The following is a 23,447-nucleotide window of genomic DNA, read 5'->3' as shown; positions in this document are numbered from 1 at the left end:
AACAGTTAGATCTAAATAAGTAAAACACTTATAGAAATATGCCCCTCCAAAGAGATAAAACAGAGTAATCAGTACTCAGAGATCAAGAATCCGTGTTGAAAAGATGGGTATTGCTTCTGGAGAAATCCAAAATGAATAAATTATAAATTAAGGTGGCATGCATTTATCCAGATGTAATAAAACTTGCACATAGTTCTTTATAACAAAGAGAGAGATTAATTAAAAGATGAATTGTTTGCAATTATGAGACTTTCCAGATGGGTCTGTACAAAATAGCTTTTTCTTGACAAATCAGACCTCAAATATATCAACATGAAAGACAAACCAAATGTGTTAGAATCCAAAACAAATAAGTATTGCTGATTAAGAACACAGAAGCAAATAACCTGCAAACATTATTGGGCTTTTTGCCAGTACAATGAACATACGTTAAAATACAAAATCCTGTAATAGCTGTTACTGCTTTGTACAAGCTTCTGAGTAATGGTAAGGAGAATTTGGATAGAAAGTTGCATAAGGAACTTTTAAAACAGTGGAGAGAAACATGATTTAATTACTAGTTCATCCATGAGAACACAAAAATCTGAATACAACTGTTTCCTTTCGGGGAAACTAACCATTTATACAATGTTGCTAACTTACTGAAATTCTAATTTTTGTCAATTTCCATAATTTAGCATGAATTCAAAATTTATGTAACTCGAGGGATGAATTATCAAAAGCTTTCATTTTTAGCAGTAAAACAGCAATGAATGACTGCTATCAGGCTAGTGGAGATGTTTGTCGAGGAGGAAAGAATCCTCTGTTTTGCACAAAGAATCTTGTGCAACTGAGACAGGTCTGAATGTGAAAATATGCAAGTTAGTTTTGGGAAAAGCAGACACAACAGTAAGTTCGCTGGCAGGAGGTCATTTTTTTAAAATAAATGTGTATTCTGCACACCCATCACAGCTGTAAGAGGACAATCTATATTTGAGATTATTTTCATCGTCTTATCACAAAATGCCATGTGGAATTGGTGGGCTCTTAGCTCACAGTTCTATCCCCTCTTTGTTATAAGGTGGCTTGCAGGGACTTAGTTATTTTGCTGAACATAAAATACCCTATCTCTATGGAGTGACATCTTCGGGGAATGCTGATGCACCACCTGGTGGCACTATGGCATATATGCATCACATGGATGACCTCAGACTAATTCAATCACACACTCACCAATGTGCCTCTTAGATAGTGCATAACATCTGTAAGTATAGGGCATGCACAAAGTCTTCACTTTCAGCTATATTCTTCAAATATTAATTACTTCTAAATATTTTATTCAATAGTATGCAAAACATTATTGTATGTTGTACAAATGTGAATACTGCATGCAAACATTATTGGCAATAAGCAGAAGTTGTTAAAAAAACTTAATAAAATGGGAAACAAAATAGTCCATGTTTCCAGGTAAAACTGATAAAATCCTTTATGCTTAGCAACTAGGAATGTTGAGATCAGAGCTTTTATCCTTTGATACTTAAATATTAATATTTTCAATAATATTTAACAAGAGATGCATTTTTACTATGATTTTCCACTCTGGGATGAAAAATCTCTGAATGTTAACAGCTGTATTTATAGTCATCTTTAACTCTTTTACATGTGCTGGTTGTTTTCACACTTGCTTCCCCATATTGTACATCAAAACTATTATTTATGTGTTCACCTAAATTTTATGCTTTTGTTTCCAAAATGGAAGCACTAATAGAAGAGTGAGAAGTAGAAATCCTATTTATGTTAAAAAGAAATGTGAACTGCAATGCATACCAGTCACTAGCTAATCACAATGCTTTATGTCTGGTGAGGGAAGGCTATTATATGCAAGATACTACATTCTAAATATTAGAACCTAGATATTTCAGGGGAAAACAATGATTCCCTTTAAGTGTTGCATCATGTACTATAAAGTTCACACTCACCAATGGGAGACATGCTGTGGACAATAATGATATGTCTGAAATACCTTAACAAATGAATGTAACTGAAAAGGTGTAATAAAAATATTAAGTTTCTAATGGACTAAGTTAAAGAAGTTGGCAGAAATAAAGCAAAAACACAAATTTCTGACAGGTGAACGGCTCTGAAATGAGCATTTAACTTGGGACTAAAAGAACATGAAACCAAATTTGACCATGAATGGCTTGTTACACGTGCAGTTGAGGTCTCTGGATCTGAGTGAAACTTACACAATACCAAGAGGCCTGGATAAAGTGGTCGTGCAAAAGATGTTTCCACTCATAGGACAGACTAGGACCCAATGACTCAGACTTAGAGTGGAAGCTGACCCTTTAGAACTGAGATAAGGAAGAATTTCTTCAGCTAGAGGTTATTGAATCTGTGGAACTCAGCCTCCACAGCCTTCTGCAGCAATAAGTCATAGAGTGTACTTAAGACTCAGATTGATAGGTTGTTGATTGGTAAGGAAATCAACGTGTACAGGGAGAAAGCGAGAGAATGTGGTTGAGAAACATATTAACCATGATCAAATTGTGGAGCAGACTCAATGGACCGAGCGACCCAATTCTGCTCCTCCGTCTTATGGTCCAATAAATAAACAGATCTATACGGCAAGGCTTTCAAATCACTCAAAGCTCATCCACCTAACAACTAAAAATTGGTCCCAGCCGTCATCTATTATCAAAACACAAAGAACTGCCAATGCTGTAAATCAGAAACAAAAAAATTGCTAGAAAAGCTCAGCAGGTCTGGTAGTACCTGTGGAGAGAAGTCAGGGTTAGTGTTTCGTGTCGAATGACCCTTCCTCAGAACAGTTTTGAGCAATTTTTATCATCTATTGTCTGTTGGACACATTTTACAAATATTTTTCCCCTTCTGAAGCAGATTGATCAACCTTGAAATCATCGGTGCTAAGCCCAATCTTTGTACTGGAATGCCATATATATTTATATTACATATTTCAATGTGAAAGAACAAGCAGCTTTTAGGCCGGAAACATTTAAGCCAAGGAATACACTAGCTATGCAATCAACCTCACCATTGAGGAATCATAACCAATGGTTCAGCCAGCAGCATTATTTCCAATTGCCAACCAATGTTCTTCTATTCCATGATAGTGCTATCAAAATTCGGGTTACTCTGTCTGACTTACCTAATCCAGTAATCTCATACTGCTTCACTTTTCTTCGAAGTCGTATTGGTCCTTTTGTCCAATGCTCGTCTCCATTTGTTTCATTTAATTCTCTGTTCAAATCATCTGCATCTGCTTTTCTGTAAAAAAGCTTGTAACCCAGGATCTGGACTTGATTAGAAGGTGGCTGCCATGTGACCAACAGAGAATCTACTTTTGCCTTCACCTTCATCTCTGCTGGAGCAAAAGGAACTACAGCAAAGGAGAACAGGTCACTATTGTGATTACTTAAACAATGTCAAACTTATAACAGTTATCTAATAATGCTCTAGCCTCTCTGAATGTGAGATTATCCAAACTCAAGTTCTTTTAACCCATCACCCAATGCTGACTGGCCGACAACGGCTCAGGTTAAACTACACAGTGGATTGAAAACATGACTACTTTAAAATCAATGGTCTCGCATTGTACTTTCTGTAGTCACCTCCTCCAGACTTACCTATAATCCTAAAATATTGGTGGTCCTCCAATTCTAGGCTTGAGCATCTCCAATTTAATTGTTTCACCACTGATTGCCATGCCTTCAGCTGTCATGATTCCAGGCTCTGTAATTCCTTGCCTAAACCTGTCTGCCAGGCACTACTACTGTAAGATACTACTTAAAACCTACCTCCAGGACCAGGTTTTTGATTTTCAATTCTAGTATAACATTGCTTTGTGCCAAATTTTGTTTGACAATACTTGTCAAGTGCTTTGGAGCATTTTACTATGTTCGTGGTGCCATATAAATTCAAGCTGTTGCTGTTACAAATGACAGCTTCACTCAAAGTTCTAAAGAGAAGTTGTGATGAAAGTCATCTGATTTATATACGACCGTGTTTACAGTTGTAGGGATGTTGAAGATTTAAAAATAATTAGGTCAATCAGTCTTTCTGGAACCCTTAACTAATTGTGTCTCAGAGAGCACAGAATCCCAGAGTGTTAGTGAGGAACGGTTTGTATTATGTTAGGCTTGTGACCGGGAATGCAAACATCAAATGCCATTATTTTTGGTAATCAAGGATTATTTTTTGACTTAGGAAACCTAGATATTTAACCTTGAGTAACTTGCAGATCAGGAATGAATGACTGGAAACTTGCAGATTATTAAAAAACTGAGGAAGTGCAAGCTTTCATTTTGTGATCATTCATGCCTGATGACATCACAATTGACAGCAAAGTAGTGAGAAGAATCAATTGAGTTGAAGAGTTGAGATAGAGGGCCACTTTCTTTGGATGTGAAACTGTAAAATGATTGTGTTGGGAAATAGTTTAGATTATTTTTATTCATTCATAAGTTTTGGGCATCACTGGCTGGTCCAGCATTTATTGCCCATCCCTATCTGCCCTTGAGAAGGTAGGGCTGAGCTGCTATCTTGAACTGCTGAAGTCTGTTTCTTAAGATCTTTCAAACTGTGTTCTGTACTAAAATAGCTTGGTTTGTTTATCTTCTGTTTTATGAGTAAAGAAAATCTGTAACCCTGTACGCTTGTGTTTCAATGAATGACCACTATGTTAAAATACAAAGGAAGATCTATTGAGCCGCGTTTCATAACTTGTCCAATAGTAACATCAGCAGCTATCATAACAATATGATCAATGAGTGCACCTATAGGTAGTATGAGCCAATTTCTAATTAACAACATATCATGTACATTGTATCTTTAACAATAAAGGATACTATACTTATTCTATGGTGGATAGTAAAGAACAACTTTACATCAGTTATGCTGAGAGAGAAACATAATGGAGTGTATACACACACAGACACAGTTTAATATTAAAAAAATCATGTTTGAATCAATCGTCTAATGTGAAAAGAGATCATCCTTACCCATCATTAGCTTATTTCGTTCAGGGATTAGATGCTGGGTCCATTCTGATGGTGCACCATATCCTACAGTGGTGCTTGCCGCAATCCGAACTTTGTAGATTTTTTTTGATTGTACAATAGGAAGTGTGACTTGTGTCTCATTTCCATCAACTTCAATTGAATAAATCTGATCTGTTACACAAACAGAGGTAAATCCTATTAACTGTGGATGAATAAAAATACAAAGTCTGAATTTGCAGCACAGACTCGAGTTTTACAAACTAGAATTCTTCACATTTCCACATATATGTTGCATACTTATATTTCCGCAATTAAGAAACTGAACTAAGAACATAAATTCATTTGCATCACAGATTAAGCATTCAGTTCCTGAAGTGTTAAACATCAGGTCCAGGAATTTTGATAATGTTACATGGAAAACTGAATATTACATATAAATTTACTTTCTCTTGTTCATCCTTTGTGACAAAATCAAACACATTCATAAACTGATGTGTACGGTAGATTCTCAGTGGGTGACTGCTATGATCAATCTGTGCCAGAAGTTTCCACTATGAATAGAGCTGAAAATGTGTTGCTGGAAAAGCGCAGCAGGTCAGGCAGCATCCACTCTCTCACTCCACTAAGAATAGGACAGGATACTACAAATAAATGAGTTTGGACAAATGTTAAGTTAGGATTTACTCTCCTTGTGCTTTCTCACACCTTATATGGTTTTTAAAATCTGGTTTCATCAGGTACTGTGGTCCTGGATGAGTTTCCCTCAGTGACTTGAATACGGATTTGAAGGTTGTGGAGTGCTCATGTCACTGGAACAATAATCAAGAACTGTGTTGAGAATTAAAATAGCTTAGAGTCATAGAGATGTACAACACGAAAACTGTCCATGCCAACCAGATATCCCAACCCATTCTAGACACACCTGCCAGCACCTGGCCCATATCCCTCCAAATCCTTCCTATTCATATACCCATCCAAATGCCTTGTAAATGTTGCAACTGTACCAGCCTCCACCACTTCCTCTGGCAGCTCATTCCGTATTTGTACCAACCTCTGCGTGAAAAGGTTGCCCCTTAGGTTTCTTTTATATCTTTTCCCTCTCACCCTAAACCTATGCCCTCTAGTTCTGGACTCCCCTATCCTAGAGAAAAGACTTTGTCTATTTATCTTATCCATGCCCCTCAATTTTGCTAACCTCTATAAGGACACCCCTCAACCTCTGAAGCTCCAGGGAAAACAGCCCCAGCCTGTTCAGCCTATCCCGATATATCAATCCTCCAACCCTGGCAACATCCTTGTAAATCTTTTCTGAACCCTTTCAAGTTTCACAACATCTTTCCAATAGGAAGGAGACCAAATTGCACGCAGTATTCCAACAGTGGCCGAACCAATGTCCTGTACAGCCGCAACATGACCTCCCAATACTCAATACTCTGACCGATAAAAGAAAGCATATCAAACACTTTCTTCACTCTCCTATCTATCTGCAACTCCTTTCAAGGAGTTATGAACCTGCACTCCAAGGTCTCTTTGTTCAGCAACACTCCCTAAGACATTACCATTAAGTGTTTAAGTCCTGTTAAGATTTGCTTCCCCGAAGTGTAGCACCTCACATTTATCTGAATTAAACTCCATCTGCCACTTCTCAGTCCATTGGCCCATCTGGTCAAGATTCTGTTGTAATCTGAGGTAACCCTCTTCGTTGTCCACCACACCTCCAATTTTGGTGTCATCTGCAAAATTACTAACTATACTCTTGTGCTTACATCCAAATCATTTATGGAAGTGACAAAAAGTAGTGGACCCAGCACCAATCCACTGGTCACAGGCCTCCAGTCGGAAAAACAACCCTCCACCACCACCCTCTGTTTTCTACCTTTCAGCCAGTTCTGTATCTTAATGGCTAGTTCTCCCTGTATTCCAGGAGATCTAACTTTGCTAATCAGTCTCCCATGGGGAACCTTGTCGAACGCCTTACTGAAGTCCATATAGATCACATCTACCGCTCTGCCCTCATCAATCCTTTGTTACTTCTTCAAAAAACTCAATCAAGTTTGTGAGACATGATTTCCCATGCACAAAGCCATGTTGACTATCCTTAATCGGTCCTTGCCTTTCCAAATACTTGTACATCCTGTCCCTCAGGATTCCCTCCAATAACTTGCCCACCACGGATGTCAGGCACCAGTCTATAGCTCCCTGGCTTGTCCTTACCACCTTTCTTAAACAGTGACACCACGTTAAGCAACGTCCAGTCTTCCGGCACCTCACCTGTGACTATCGATGATACAAATATCTCAGCAAGAGGCCCAGCAAATCACTTCCCTAGCTTCCCACAGAGTTCTAGGGTACACCTGATCAGGTCCTGGGGATTTATCCACTTTTATGCATTTCAAGACATCCAGCACTTCCTCCTCTGTAATATGGGCATTTTTCAAGATATCACTTTTTATTTCCTTACCTTCTATGTCTTCCATGTCCTTTTCCACAGTAAATACTGATGCAAAATACTCATTTAGTATCTCCCCCATTTTCTGTGGCTCCACACAAAGGCTGCCCTGCTGATCTTTGAGGGCCCTATTCTCTCCCTAGTTACCCTTTTGTCCTTAATGTATTTGTAAAAACCCTTTCGATTCTCCTTAATTCTATTTGCTAAAGCTATCTCATGTCCCCCTTTTGCCCTCCTGATTTCCCTCTTAAGTATACTCCTACTTCCTTTATACTCTTCTAAGGATTCACTCGATCTACCTTGTCTATACCTGACATATGCTTCCTTCTTTTTCTTAAACAAACCCTCAATTTCTTTCGTCATCCAGCATTCCCTATACCTACTAGCCTTTTCTTTCACCCTAACAGGAATTTACTTTCTCTGGATTCTCATTATCTCATTTCTGAAGGCTTCCCATTTTCCAGCTGTCCCTTTACCTGCGAACATTTGTCCCCCAGTCAGCTTTTGAAAGTTCTTCAAGGAGAAAGTGAGGACTGCAGATGCTGGAGATCAGAGCTGAAAATGTGTTGCTGGAAAAGCGCAGCAGGTCAGGCAGCATCCAAGGAACAGGAGAATCGACGTTTCGGGCATCAGCTCTTCTTCAGGAATGAGAAAAGTGTGTCCAGCAGGCTAAGATAAAAGGTAGGGAGGACGGTCTTGGGGGAGGGGAGTTGGGAATGCGATAGGTGGAGGGAGGTCAAGGTGAGGGTGATAGGCCAGAGTGGGGTGGGGGCGGAGAGGTCAGGAAGAAGATTGCAGGTTAGGAAGGTGGTGCTGAGTTCGAGGGATTTGACTGAGACAAGGTGGGGGAAGGGGAAATGAGGAAACTGGAGAAATCTGAGTTCAACCCTTGTGGTTGGAGGGTTCCCAGGCGGAAGATGAGGCGCTCTTCCTCCAACCGTCGTGTTGCCATGGTCTGGCGATGGAGGAGTCCAAGGACCTGCATGTCCTTGGTGGAGTGGGAGGGGGAGTTGAAGTGTTGGGCTATGGGGTGGTTGGTCCAGGTGTCCCAGAGGTGTTCTCTGAAACGTTCTGCAAGTAGGTGGCCTGTCTCCCCAATATAGAGGAACGTTTCAGAGGACACCTCTGGGACACCCGGACCAACCAACCCAACCACCCCGTAGCCCAACACTTCAACTCCCTCTCCCACTCCACCAAGGACATCTAGGTCCTTGGACTCCTCCATCACCAGACCATGGCAACACGACGGTTGGAGGAAGAGAGCCTCATCTTCCGCCTGGGAACCCTCCAACCACAAGGGATGAACTCAGATTTCTCCAGTTTCCTCATTTCCCCTCCCCCCACCTTGTCTCAGTCAAATTCCTCGAACTCAGCACCGCCTTCCTCACCTGTAATCTTCTCCCTGACCTTTCCGCCCACACCCCACTCTGGCCTATCACCCTCACCTTGACCTCCCTCCACCTATCGCATTCCCAACGCCCCTCCCCCAAGTCCGTCCTCCCTACCTTTTATCTTAGCCTGCTGGACACACTTTCCTCATTCCTGAGGAAGGGCTGATGCCGAAAACGTCGATTCTCCTGTTCTTTGGATGCTGCCTGACCTGCTGCGCTTTTCCAGCAACACATTTTCAGTTTTGAAAGTTCTTACCTAATACCGTCAATTTGTGTAACATACTTCTGTTTATTGTTAAAGTAAATCTGCATGCTCTGGGCACATGGGTATGAACCCCACCATGTCAGAAAGTGAAATCTGAATTCATGAACTGAAACTGTAATAAAAAGCTGGCCTAATGATGACTATGTAACCCTGATCACTGCTGATTATCAGAAAACCCATCTGTTTCGTTAATGTCCTTTAGAGGGGATATTTAGAAATCTGCCATTCTAAGTTAGTCTAGCTCACGTGACCCAGATCCATGACAATGTGATTGACTCTTAACTGCTTTCTGGCATTTACGGCTGGGCAACAACTTTGGCCCTACCATCAGTGCCTTCATCCTAGGAACAAATAATTTTAAAAAGTCAATTCCTTAAAACTAAAGCCTTCAGCGTGTCCTTGTACCGTTTATTTTGACCACCATAAAACACAGCATAATCTCAAGTTCTCCACAGAAGATTCATTTGGTAAGCAATGGGTTAATTACTGTACTGAAGTTGTTTTTAATTCATTAACAGAATATGGATGCCCCTTTCTAGATCAGCATTTATTGCCAATCCCTGGTTGCTTTTAGAAGGTGTGCTGAGGTGTTTTCTTCAATTGCTGCACCTCATGTGGATCCACAATGGTGTTAGAAGTTCCAATGAGGTATTCTGGTTCAACGATAAATGCCATAAATCAGAAGCAAAAATAAACTGCTGGAAAAGCTAAGCAGGTCTGGCAACATTTGTGGAGAGAAATCGGAGTTAACATTTCAAGTCAAGTGACCCTTCCTCAGAACTGGTGACAGCTAGGAAAATGCTGGTTAATATGCAGAAGATATGGTGGGGGGAGGGGGTAAGGAGTAAGTAATAGGTGGGGATTATGCCCAAAGAGAGAGAAGAGTTGGATAGACAAAGGAGTATGGGTCATCCTCCAGCACATGGACTGCAGCGGTTCAAGAGGGTATCTCACTACTATCTTCTCAAGGGTAACTATAGAAATGCTGATCAGCCAGTGACGCCCATAGCCCACAAGTGAATAAAATGAAAACAAAACCTTCCCTTAACATTCCCTGACTAATCAGTGTCTCTTCAAGTGCAGATATATTCTGTATGTCAAAATTCTTCGTAACAACATCCCCACCAGACAGGTTAGACTGACTAACCTGTAGCTTCCTGGTGTGTCTCTCTCTCCCGATTTTGCAACGTAAAGATACTTATTGGGCAAAATCAAATTGCGGGCAGTAAATGTGAAGGAGACAGATGTCCTCGTGGTTATCACTCAACTACTAAACTGTCAGAAACATGATTCTTCTCTGAATATGATCTCTGCTCTTAGGATTTAACATTTAGCACATCCATGACTCAAGATGAAGTCTAGCATCTTATCTGCTTGAGCTAACAATGGCAGAAGGATAAGAACCAACTTCACACAATAGAAGGAGCCAAGTATGCAACTACATCTTGGTGTAAAGGTAGGGACAACTTGGCAAGGTAATCCCAAATTAAACATCAAATACTTTGTGATGTTAATACTGAAATATCATGCTTTGCTTTATCAAAGATCACAGTCTGAAAAAAATCAATAAAATACCATTACAATTCTGAAAACTCTAAATACCCTGTGCCTTCTATAGATTAAATTAAATATGGTTGTCATGTTCACTGTCCAACTCACTCTGCAAGGTAAAAGAATATGTAGGCCAAGCAAATTGTAAAACAGTTTTTAATCCATATGATTAAATTAAATTTATGGGTGAATTAATCTACTGATCTTGTTTTTATTCATTAACAGAATATGGATGCCCCTTTCTAGATCAGCATTTATTGCAAATCCCTAGTTGCTTTTAGAAGGTGGTGCTGAGGTGGGTTCTTCAATTGCTGCACCTCATGTGGTATAGGTGGATCCACAATGGTGTTAGAAGTTCCAACATTTTGACTCAGCATTAGCTTTGCAGTTGCAAGGCAGCATGGTGTGTCACTTGAGGGAAACTAGCAGGTGGTGGTATTCCCATGTGATCTGTTACCCTTGACAGTGTTGTTGATACAGTGTGGATTTATTGGGTACAATCAAGGGAGCTTTGGTATGTTGGTGCAGAGAATCTTGTAGATAGTACACTGAAGCTACTGTATATAGTGGTGCAGACAGCAAATATTGAACATCCAACCAAGTGGTCTGCATTGCCTTGTACGGTGTCAAGTTCCTTAACTATTGTTGACTGCACTCATCAGGCCAGTGGATAATATTCCATTACACTTCTGATTTGTGCCTTTTAGACTGCGCACAGGTTTTGAGGAGCCAGGCAGTGAATTACTCCCCACAGAATTCCTAACCTCTTCCTTGTTCTCTCAGCCACATTATTTATATAGTTAGCCTAGTTCAGCTTCTGGTCAATGGTAACCCCCAGGATGTTAATAGTGGTAACTCAACAATGATAATGCTACTAGTTGTCAAGAACCAGTCATCAGATTCTCTCTTTTTGGAGATAGTCACTGCTTGTCACTTAGGTGGCATGGACATTACTTCCCTGTAATCCCTAATGGATTTCTTTATTCATGCATAACCTAAGTTGATGGTATTTGGGATATTCTGTCCATTTAATGGGTAGAAGAAACATAACCCAGCCTGCTCTGTGACATGAAATCATGTTACGGATATGTACCTAAAACATCCAGTATAATTCAAATATTAGTACTGAGATTCTCCAAGGAAGTTTCAATTCAGTTCAATATAGTGGCAGCATAGTTCAAAGTCCAAATGATACTCACAATTGCTTTTAGCATATTCTCATTATTTTATCTGAGTCATTGAGAGTAATGTTCTAATCCCTAGCAGCGAATGTAGAATTAAACTAGTAATACAAAGCAGTCAAAACAAGATAATTAGTAGCACGGAACTGAAAGATAAGAAGCAAAGCTAATTAAACCAAAAAAAAAATCACTCTGGGATAGCATTGTTGTCACGCAACCAAGCTTATAATCTGGAGGCCTGAATTAATAATTTGAAGACAAATTCAAATCCTGCCATGGCATCTGAGGAATTTATATTCAATTAATCTGGAATTAAAAAAATGGTATTCATAATTGTAACTGTGAAAGCACAGAACTGTAGTTTAAAAACTCATCTCGCTCACTAATTGCTTTTTCAGCAAGGAAGTCTGCCACCTTATCCAGACTGGCCTATATATGACTTCAGAACAATGCTAAAACTTTGTTTCACTGGCACATGTGTTTACGTAATAGGGTTATGTCACCAAATTCTACAGCAACATAGCTATGTGATGAGAAGTCTTAATTTTCACGCATTATTGGGATACGTTGTGAATTTTGGGATTTTGAAGTAGTCATAATGTTGGCCCCTTTTAAATGCCAATACTGCGATATAGCTTTAAGACATAAATTGAAGTTATAATCAGGCTGGTGGTCCGGACATCAGGTGTTTCAGGGCCTCCTGCCAAAATATAGGTCACTGTTAGCAACTAGAAGGGATGCCAAGACTCTAAGGCTGACTGGCTTGATTGTTGTGGCGAAGCTATAAACTTTCTTCCTATTAGCCAAGCATTGCAAATATTTAATTAGAAGTTGTTAGTTGTGCTAACAAAGGTGCATATATCTGGAATAGGAGTATACCGGCAAAAAGAGTATAAAAATAGGGGTGCATCACTGAGGAATTGTCATTTTCCAAGTGACAGCATTTGTCACAGGATTCTTGCTGGGACAGTGTGTTAGGAATTGCCACTTGCAGGAAAGTTAGGATTTGCTTTGGATACTGGCAGTTGACAGGCATTTATGTTGGGTTGAGGGCTCATCGTAAGAATCAAGTTGCAAGTTGAGTAATTGTCAGTCTGCGGAATGCAGGACGAAGTTAGCAATTGGGCCATAGTAATTATTGAGTAATCAAAATAAACACTTTATATTTTCAAACAGTATAAAGTGTCAGAATTCTGTCACAAGTCAATCAAGCAAGGACTACTTACCTCCCTTTAATGTGCAGTAATCAATGCGATACTTGGTTATTTTACCATGGCTGAGGTCTGGAGAAAGAGGAAGCCATGATACCCGTATATTAGACAAGGTGGGAATTGACAACGACAGTTGAGGAGCAGTACTTGGGACTGTTGACAGATTCAATGAAAAAGTAATGACAATTAGAATATCAGGATTTAAGGCAGCAATTCACAGAATATATTCAGATTACGTAAACAATGAAACAGAGCTCAATTCCAACAATAATTCAAAGTCAATTATTGCATAAAGAGTTTCCATATTCTCTTCAATATACTTGAATACATCAAAGCCAATCCATAGGGCAATAATACCCCCTCTCCAGCTACAGGGAAAGAAAACCTCAACACCTAAACAATCATTTAACAGAAGACCAAAATACCCATAATTAATTATTCCAAACTGCCCAGTCAATATGTTAAATGCACCTTAAAGATGTAGAAGATGAAAACAAAACCTTAGGTTGTGACTGAAGGGGAATTTAACAACTTCAAAACGTTGTCTGTCGAACCCACGTTCAAATCCCACCAGCTCCAATTCAACAGGTTAAGTACGGGAAAAAAGGACTTGGTTTTTGGAGATGCCCTCCTTGTCCTTCCGCGTCACGTTGAGGGGTGTCCCCATGAGCTGGTGCTGTACACCATCCACTTCTCCTCCTTTGGCCGTGCTCAGGCACGCTTGGCCAATGGGTGACAGGGATCACGACTGGAGGACTCTCTATACGGGAGTCCTAACTGTGCAACTGCAGGTTAAGTTTGTTTTTGGACTCCCAAACAAACTGTATATTTTATAGTGTTGTGGATTCAGTGGACCATGAGTATGTTAGTTGTGGGAGATTGCACTCCATGTTTAATTATTTTTTAACTTATTATTGTTCTTTTGGTTGTTTTCACCTCCACCTTCTGATCTTTCTGCTTCAATGCAGAAGGTAGCGGGCAAGTCAGATGACGTCCACTTGGGTCTGTGCCTGGGGCAGGCTAAAGTAACCATTAACAGGTCCAGACAGCGGACCATGCAGCAGGTCATAGTTGCTGACTGCCTGCCTCTCCTCAACTGCTACATTCATGTATGGATGTCCTTAGAGGGAACAAAGAACACACAATACCCTAGAGGCATTTAGAGAAACGCGTGCACTGCATGGATTGGTGCATTACTTCCCTTGCTAACTCCATTTTAATTTAGTCTTTTCCATCACTTCCCACCCTCCCTTGTTTTTATTGTTGTTACATTGTCCCTGATGGGCAGTACTTGTTAATTGGTACTGCTTAGTTGTTTTATTTAGTTAATTTGGTGGTGGATTTCCAAACAAAAAAAAGGCTGGATTCTCACTTGTTCCAGAGGTGTAATAACACATCTGGACAGGTTGATCAGAAAAATAGCTGGATTCTCAAGAGCTTTTGTAGTGCAGTTGTAGTATCCCTACCTCTGAGTTGAAGGCCCTTAGTCACATCCTACCAGCTCCAGAGATGCGTCATAATGTGACTCAACAGATTGACCTAAAGTATCAAGCAAAATATCAACTGCCCTGGAGATATGTCCTAATGTGTCCAAACAGGTTAAATCAATGTTCCCTCTAATTTTAGTTATTCCAGCACAGACTTTCGAGTACTATGCACAGAATATTTAAACCAGTGTTGATGTCATACAGCAGAGAACGATGGAGTGCACATAAGGATTTCTCAGCTATCGTACTGATTAAAGGGAAGATTGGTGGAAACCAGCGTTTGTGATAAATGATCAATTCCAGACCATGGTGACCCAGATTTTGCAATGAACTGTGAAACATTAATTTTCAGGGCATATAGAGAGACCAAATTAATATTTCAGATCACCTGAACCTGGAAGATCACTGACCTGAAGCATTAATATTTCCTCTCTCTGCAGATCCTTCAGACCTGTTGAGCATGTATGTTTTGTTTTAAAACCGAATAAACAAATCCTATATCATAAAAGTATTCAAGATTCTTCATGCCTTAAATCTGTACAGACTGCAATAGGGAAGCCTTAATTTTTTTTGTCCACTTTAGTACACAACTATCACATATATAACAGCTACTTTATATCCTTCCATTTAATGCAATGCTGAGAATGAGTGAGATATTTGTACAGAGAAGGGAAACCCAGGCAAATCTCTGTATTTAAGAAAATTTGCATCTGCTGCAAGTAATTGCTTGTTTTATTCTTCATTAACCTGAGTGCTGATGACTGTGTTTGCTTCAAAATCCAGATCAGAACCTAAGTTAACATTTAATCGCAATATTGAACAAGTGCCATGCTGGTGGTTATGTAAATTTAGCATTGGACATTAAACTAAAGGTCCCATCCAACCTCAAATGTATGCCTATTAGTATTATTGATAAAATATCTATTTTTCCAAAAGCATTTTAAATTAATTTCACATAATCAATTGCTCTCTGTCTCCACAAAATTAGACAGATTGATAATAAGCTAAGTTTATTCAGGTTCCTTCAAATAGTCTGTTAATTAGGATTGGGTTCCTTCTCAGAATACGGGTCAGCCCTGAATTATCAGTATATAAAGGCACACATACAATGGGCCAATTCATCACCACTTGTCCTTCTATTTGCATGATTCTGTACTTAGTTAACTATCAGTGCATTTTTGTAATCTTATTTAAAGAGAGAAACTTACACATTCCAAGAAAGTGCTTCATTACGATTTGATAAAGGTAACCTTTATGCATGCACCTTTCAATAGCCTGACAGGATCGTACCATTGGATATGATAAATGTTCATCATTTTTAGAAGAACAATGTAAATACATTACCCATAGTCCTTACCATCTTCCATAGTTTGCACAATCACAGAACGAGAGGTCCGACTGGCACCAAGTTGGGAGTAAGCAACAACATAAAAGGTATAATTAGTGTTTGGTTGCAAGTCTTTTACTTGAAGGTCTGTAGTGTCATTATTCACTGCAAACTGGTATTCAATATTGTTTGTACCTGCAGAAAAGAGACCATGTAACCAGGGATTGAACTTATCAATGAGGAACAGCAAATATTATAAACACAAATGAACTATAATATTGAATTGCATTTGAACTACTTGAGGGTCAGTTTGTAATTTGGTTTAGCATGAACCTGAGATATATGTGAACCTTACAGTAAATTGTTAAATACACTGAACAACAATGGGAAGAGAACTGGATAGAATTTTTCATTCATCAAAATGACACTTTGTTAGTATATCTACCATGTTGATAATTGATTCCATCTTAATATTACGTGCAAACTTAACAATTCTTTAATTTTCCAAAAGTCTTTTTTAAAAATTATTTCTTTTTACTTCCACTGAAACAATTACACGTAAAAAATTCAATCAATCACTCTATTGTATTAAGTTACCAGAGGATCAAGGCTTTTAGATCTGAATAAACATAGCCAATATCAAACTGTCAGCTTTACTATTTCTATAGCACTGTGTGCTCTGACGTCTATGACAGTTAAGGTAAACACAATTTCTACTATATAATTGATATATATTGTTTCTTGTTAACTGGATCCAACATAGCATCTTGGCATGAATAACCCATTCTAAGCTTAAAAATGTATTGCTGGAAAAGCACAGCAGGTCAGGCAGCATCAAAGGAGAAGGAGAATCGACATTTCGGGCATAAGCCCTTCTTCAGAAATGAGCCCTTCTCATTCCTGAAGAAGGGCTTATGCCCGAAATGTCGATTCTCCTTCTACTTTGATGCTGCCTGACCTGCTGCACTTTTCCAGCAACACATTTTTAAGCTCTGATCCCCAGCATCTGCAGTCCTCACTTTCTCCCAGATGAATAACCCATTGCAGTAATTACACTTCAATTCCACTTTTTACAGATATATTTTGCAGAATATATGAAAATTAATTATACAAAGTAGTGTTTAATTGGACAAACAATACATCTATTGAAGTACTTCATTCTTCAAACAGGGTTCTTTTACGTTCTCGTGCCCAAGAATATCCCTTTAGCATTATGAGGACAACAAACTGACACTTGAAGCAATTCAATAGCACAGCTAATTGGATAAACTAACAGCACCCAGTGCCTGGTAATCTACTTGAAAGCTTAATATTTACCTTGACTTTATAGAAGTAACCTTTAAAATGCCCCAGATATCTAAGAACTAATTTGTTGGTTTCAGAAAAATTAATACTATAACCTGACTGTTTAATGCACAGCTGAAAACGCGTTGCTGGAAAAGCTCTGATCCCCAACATCTGCAGTCCTCACTTTCTCCTGTTTTATGCACAGACCAAACACAAAATAAATTTTGAGCACTTACCTACTGCCTTTTGATAGTGAAGGGAAAATCCAATAATCTGTTCACTGTTGTGTTCAGGGCGCTCCCAAGATACCAAGATTGAAGTACTTGATAAAGGTGCAGCAGACACGCTTTTGGGAGCACTCGGCAAACCCTCTCGAATTGTCACAGCAAGTTTGGCAGTAGTGCATGCCATTCCAAGACTATTTTCTGCAATACACTGGTAGTAAGCAGCATCCTCCAGTCCAATTTGATTAATTACTAAACTGCCACTGCTCTGGATCTTCACACGTCCATTGGACATAATGTCCTCTCCGTTTTTCAGCCAGCGAATTCTCGGAGTAGGTTCACCTTCAGATTTACAGGCAAATCTAGCAGTGCTAGCTCGAATCCGAGAGATTGTCTCAGGAAATTGTGTAATCATTGGTGGGGCTGAAAAAACATGAATGGAATTTCATAAACTTTTTCCAAACACGAGTTAGAAATGTTAACATTCCATTGTAGATTCACAGAGTAATCTTTCTTTCTAAAGTTTCCAATGTGAAAATAGCAGCACTATGTCAAATCTTCATTTATGTATAGAACTCTGGAATAAAATGGGGAACATAAGCAGTTAAAAAATGTGATTGTATTTTTCATTAACATGCATTACAACAATTTATTTTTTGAACACCAATTTTCAAAATAGGCTGCATCTAACAAAATGGGAAAATATTAGAATGAATTGTAAAATTTAACTCAAACACAAGCAGCTTTCTTTAGAACATAGTGAATATATTTATATACATCAACTCACCATGCATTTGACTCTGGACTAACATATTTCGTATTTCATACAACTGAAATTAAATTGTGCTTTACATAATAGCATACAAATGCAAACTCAAACAAACCCAGCACTCGTAACTCGGCAGCAGCAGTGACAAACTGTCGTGTCCGGGGTTTATTGGCACGGCAGACATATACGCCAGAATGATATTGCTGAGCATGTGCAATCATAAGGTTTGCCCTTCCAACTACGATGACATCTGTAGCAATGGGTTTACCATCTACACAAAAGAAAATTGTAGTTGGTCAGTTACTGACAAAGCAGTTTATTCCACAACTTGTTGGAATAAGCTACTGCAATAGACAACAAAGATCAATTGCCAATTCCAAATATCTGACATCATGGAAGATTAAATGAGATATTAAAACCAGTTAGCTCATTTAATGTTCCGATATTTTCAACAGGAAAACACAACAAAAAGTATTAAATGAAAGAGAGAAACACCTTTCTCCCCAGGTAGCAACTGAAAGCATAAAACAAATGTTTTCTTTTCACCATACCTACAGCAAAAAGAAAAAAATTATCTATGATGATCTTACTCACATTACCACTTCATGTCATCAAAACATCACATGCTACTGATTAAATTGCTTTTGGACTGCATAACTGTTACCCAGGCAGTGAAAAATATTGCTGGAAATCACTGCAACATTGCAATAATTCTCAAATAAGCATCATATTATTTTATCTTAAGGACACAAGCTTCATATAGGAACTATTTGAAAAGATAACTGGACAAGGAAAAACAGAATTCTACAGACTTGACTGTTGGCTCATGATATCCAAGTAGTATTGGCCTCTACTTACGTAAAATAACAAAAATGAACAAAGAAAATTAAAGCACAGGAGCAAGCCCCTTGGCTCTCCAAACCTGCGTTGATCCAGATCCTCTATCTAAACCTGTTGCCTAATTTTCTAAGCTTCTGTATCCCTTTTCTTCCTGCTCATTCATGTATCTGTCTAGATACAACTCAAATGACACTATCGTGTCCACCTCTACCACCTCCGCTGGCAATGCTTTCCAGGCACCCACCACCCTCTGTGTAAAGGAACGTCCCTCAAATTTCTCCCCTCTCACCTGAATTCATGACCCCTAGTAATTAAGTCCCCCACTCTGGGAAAAAGTTTCTTGCTATCTACCCTGTCTATACCCCTCATGATTTTGTAGACCTCAATCAGGTCCCCCCTCAACTTGTCTTTCGAATGAAAATAACCTTAATCTACTCAACCTGTCTTCTTAGCTAACACCCTCCATACCAGGCAACATCCTGGTGAACCTCCTCTGCACCTTCTCCAAAGCATCCAAACCCTTTTGGTAATTTGGCAACCAGAACTGTATGCAGTATTCTAAATGTGGCCGAACCAAGTCCTATACAACTGTTGAATGACCTGCCAACTTTGCACGGAACACCCCGCCTGATGAAGGAAGGCGTGCTGTATGCCTTCTTGACTACTCTATTGACCGGTGTTGCCACCTTCAGGGTACAATGGACCTGACCACCTGGATCTCTCCATACATTATCTTTTCCCAGAGTGTTTCCATTCACTGTACAGTTCATTCTTAAATTGGATCTTCCAAAATGCATCACCTTGCATTTGCCCGGATTGAACTCCATCTACCATTTCTCTGCCCAACTCTCCAAATCTATCTTTATTCTGCTGATTCTCTGACAGTCCCCTTCACTATCTGTTACTCCACCAATCTTAGTTTCATCTGCAAACTTGCTAATCAGATCACCTATACCTTCCTCCAGATCAATCTACTTCATTCTTGCCAATTGTAAGAAAGCAATTATTTACTTGACATAAAAGTTGCATTTGCATCCATGTTTTGTGTGTAATTAAATAATACATAAAAATAAAATGCAGAGTTGTCTTATTGCATTTACTGTAGTGAGCATCAATATCTTCAAAATATATTTGTATTTGAACATCATTCTTTAAAAATCAGGATGACATATACCTTTTAACTGGCAGGTTCTAAGAACATTACATTTCAGCAAGAATAAACACTAATTTTCTGGGCACAATTTTTAGAGAGAAGTACGAGTTATCAGCAGCTATTACGAAAGTTATTCTGGCAGTTATGTAGTTAACTTAGTGTTGCAATGTATGCCCAGGATCATGTTACATGGCTCCAGTAACAGATAATGGTAGTGCACTGTGATAGGTTAGTTAAATCACAGAGATGAGTAATGCTGAAGACAATGGTGTTGTAAAGTGATAGGTTAAGCTGTGATGGAAGGAACCAGTGTGACAGATGACGATTAGTATAGAAAGACTAAGAAAGCCAGCATGATTGGCTATGCTAATATTATCCGATAAGTACAAGACCAACAAATTGTCTAAACTGGAGGAGAACAAAGAACTTGTGGGGAGTTAGGGAAAACATTTTGTTGGCTCCCCCAGCTTTTGTTTTGCAAGATTAAAGTTTAATTTTATGAAGGATTTTCTGCATCTCCAGGTAATTTTTTATAGAACATTCGGTGATTCTTCCACAACACTATTCAACATAAATCGTGATTTTACAAATCAGGAATAGAGTTGATGAGACCTTTTGCAGTTGGGTTAACCTTCAATGCCTACATTTTTGATTGGCTGGACAAAGGTTTTTAATTGACATTTGACTAACTAAACTTAAATTAATAACAGGGTCATAGAGATGTACAGCATGGAAACAGACCCTTCAGTCCAACCCCTCCATGCCGACCAGATATCCCAACCCAATCTAGTCCCACCTGCCAGCACCCGGCCCATATCCCTCCAAACCCTTCCTATTCATATACCCATCCAAATACCTCTTAAATGTTGCAATTATACCAGCCTCCACCACTTCCTCTGGCAGCTCATTCCATACACATACCACCCTCTGTGAAAAAGTTGTCCCTCAGGTCTCTTTTATATCTTTCTCCTCTCACCTTAAATCTATGCCCTCTAGTTCTGGACTCCCCCACCCCAGGGGGAGTCTTTGCCTAGTTACCCTATCCATGCCCCTCATAATTTTGTAAACCTCTACAAGGCCACCTCTCAGCTTCGATGCTCCAGGGAAAACAGCCCCAGCCTGTTCAGCCTCTCCTTATAGCTCAAATCCTCTAACCCTGGCAACATCCTTGTAAATCTTTTCTGAACCCTTTCAAGTTTCACAACATCCTTCCGATAGGAAGGAGACCAGAACTGCAAGCAACATTCCAACAGTGGCCTAACCAATGCCCTGTAAAGCCGTAAAACAACCTCCCAACTCCTGTACTCAGTACTCTGACCAATAAAGGAAAACATACCAAATGTCTTCTTCACTGTCCTATCTACCTGCGATTCCACTTTCAAGAGTTATGAACCTATACTTCAAGGTCTCTTTGTTCAGCAACACTCCCTAGGACCTTACCATTAAGTGTATGCTTCCTGCTAAGATTTGCTTTCCCAAAATGCAGCACCTCGCATTTATCTGAATTAAACTCCATCTGCCACTTCTCAGCCCATTGGCTCATTTGGTCAAGATCCTGTTGTAATCTGGGGTAACCTTCTTCACTGTCCACTACACCTCCAATTTTGGTGTCATCTGCAAACTTACTAACTGTATCTCTTATGCTCACATCCAAATCATTTATGTAAGTGACAAAAAGTAGAGGACCCAGCACCGATCCTTGTGGTACTCCACTGATCACAGGCCTCCAGTCTGAAAAACAACCCTCCACCATCACCCTCTGTCATCTACCTTTGAGCCAGTTCTGTATCCAAATGGCTAGTTCTCCCTGTACTCCATGAGAGCTAACCATGCTAATCAGTCTCCAATGGGGAACCTTGTTGAATGCCTTACTGAAGTCCATCTAGATCACATCTACCACTCTGCCCTCATCAATCCTCTTTGTTACTTCCTCAAAAAAACACAATCAAGTTTGAGAGACATGATTTCCCACACACAAAGCCATGTTGACTATCCCTAACCAGTCCTTGCCTTTCCAAATACACATATATCCAGTCCCTCAGGATTCCCTCCAACAACTTGCCCACCACTGCTCACTGGTCAGGCTCACTAGTCTATAGTTCTCTGGCTTGTCCTTCTTAAACAGTGGCACCACGTTAGCGAACCTCCAGTCTTCCGGCACCTCACCTGTGACTATTGATGACATAAATATCTCAGCAAGAGACCCAGCAATCACTTCTCTAACTTCTCACAGAGTGCTAGGGTACACCTAATCAGGTCCTGTGTTTCTCCATGGATGGGTTCACAGAGTAATATTATAATGTTATGGTAACCAGTATTAAACAATACATAATTTAAGCCACTGGAGGTCTCAAATGAGAACTGTAAGTCCCCCAGCACAGGCAAAAATTCAGAACTCTTCTTGTAAATCACTAAACCTTTCCTGCATATTATATTTGCAACTGAAGTGATTATTTTGTCAATTTTGTAGTGATTATCTTGTCAATTTTGTTTTTACTGCACATTATTCAGAATACCACTTTCATCACAGTAAAGGTTTTGCTGCCATATCGTTTTTTTCTGTATTTGACTTGGAACACAATCACAAATGTTTTTGATTTGGAGATGCTGGTGTTGGACTGGGGTGTACAAAGTTAAAAATCACACAACACCAGGTTATAGTCCAACAGGTTTAATTGGAAGCAAATGTTTTTGACTCCCTATAAGCACTTTAATAACTGCATGAATTTTTTGTGAATGTCAGGATTTCAATAGTCAGGAGTACCTAACACACTTGAAATTCAGTGCTGCAGAGAATAACCTAAAGTACAAACATTATGGATTGAGAGAGCAATACATAGTTCTACTCAGAGTTTAGCATGTCCCACTTAAAAAAAAAACTACAGCTCTAGTAAGGGTAAACAAAGCGTTGTAGCAAGGTGATGGATACCTCAGCTTCTCAAAAAATTTGAACATGCTGATATAAGGTCGGCAGAACACTCTATGCCAATCTCTGAATAAAGCTGTTACCCATGTGATGGAGAATTCAAATTAAGATCATAGTGTTTTCGGATAACAAATCACTCGACTCATCTCAACTTTGCTCAACAATAATAAAGTCACAGATGTGCCTTTTCCAGCATATTGCTCTTTGCCAATAAAGTGCTTCATAATCTGCTACCTATTTTCTCTTGTCTGCCACCCCAGTATTCTGGAGGGATTTTAGAATTATCTTTAAACCACCTGTTTGGACATGTTTGGGCGGCACGGTGGCACAGTGGTTAGCACTGCTGCCTCACAGCGCCAGAGACCCAGGTTCAATTCCCGCCTCAG

General features: G+C 39.4%; 1 protein-coding gene across 9 annotated transcripts in view; it reads right to left on the bottom strand.

Annotated features, from left to right (window-relative positions):
* Positions 1 to 23,447, bottom strand: part of igdcc4 (immunoglobulin superfamily, DCC subclass, member 4) — a 148,483-nt gene that overhangs the window by 49,791 nt on the left and 75,245 nt on the right. For all 9 annotated transcript variants that reach the window (XR_011955902.1, XR_011955903.1, XR_011955904.1 and 6 more), the window contains exons 6-11: positions 18,258 to 18,413; positions 17,386 to 17,796; positions 15,893 to 16,057; positions 13,064 to 13,201; positions 5,001 to 5,171; positions 3,149 to 3,379 (exon numbers count right to left, since the gene is read on the bottom strand). Coding sequence is in view for 3 of the 9 variants with exons in the window: in XM_072565131.1 (XP_072421232.1) it covers positions 3,149 to 3,379; positions 5,001 to 5,171; positions 13,064 to 13,201; positions 15,893 to 16,057; positions 17,386 to 17,796; positions 18,258 to 18,413 (1,272 nt within the window). In the remaining 6 variants the exon portion in view is untranslated. The remainder of the gene's footprint in view (positions 1 to 3,148; positions 3,380 to 5,000; positions 5,172 to 13,063; positions 13,202 to 15,892; positions 16,058 to 17,385; positions 17,797 to 18,257; positions 18,414 to 23,447) is intronic.

This window comes from Chiloscyllium punctatum, chromosome 48 (assembly GCF_047496795.1).
Source record: "Chiloscyllium punctatum isolate Juve2018m chromosome 48, sChiPun1.3, whole genome shotgun sequence".
Lineage (NCBI taxonomy): Eukaryota > Metazoa > Chordata > Chondrichthyes > Orectolobiformes > Hemiscylliidae > Chiloscyllium > Chiloscyllium punctatum.
This window is presented reverse-complemented; position numbering and strand designations above follow the sequence as displayed.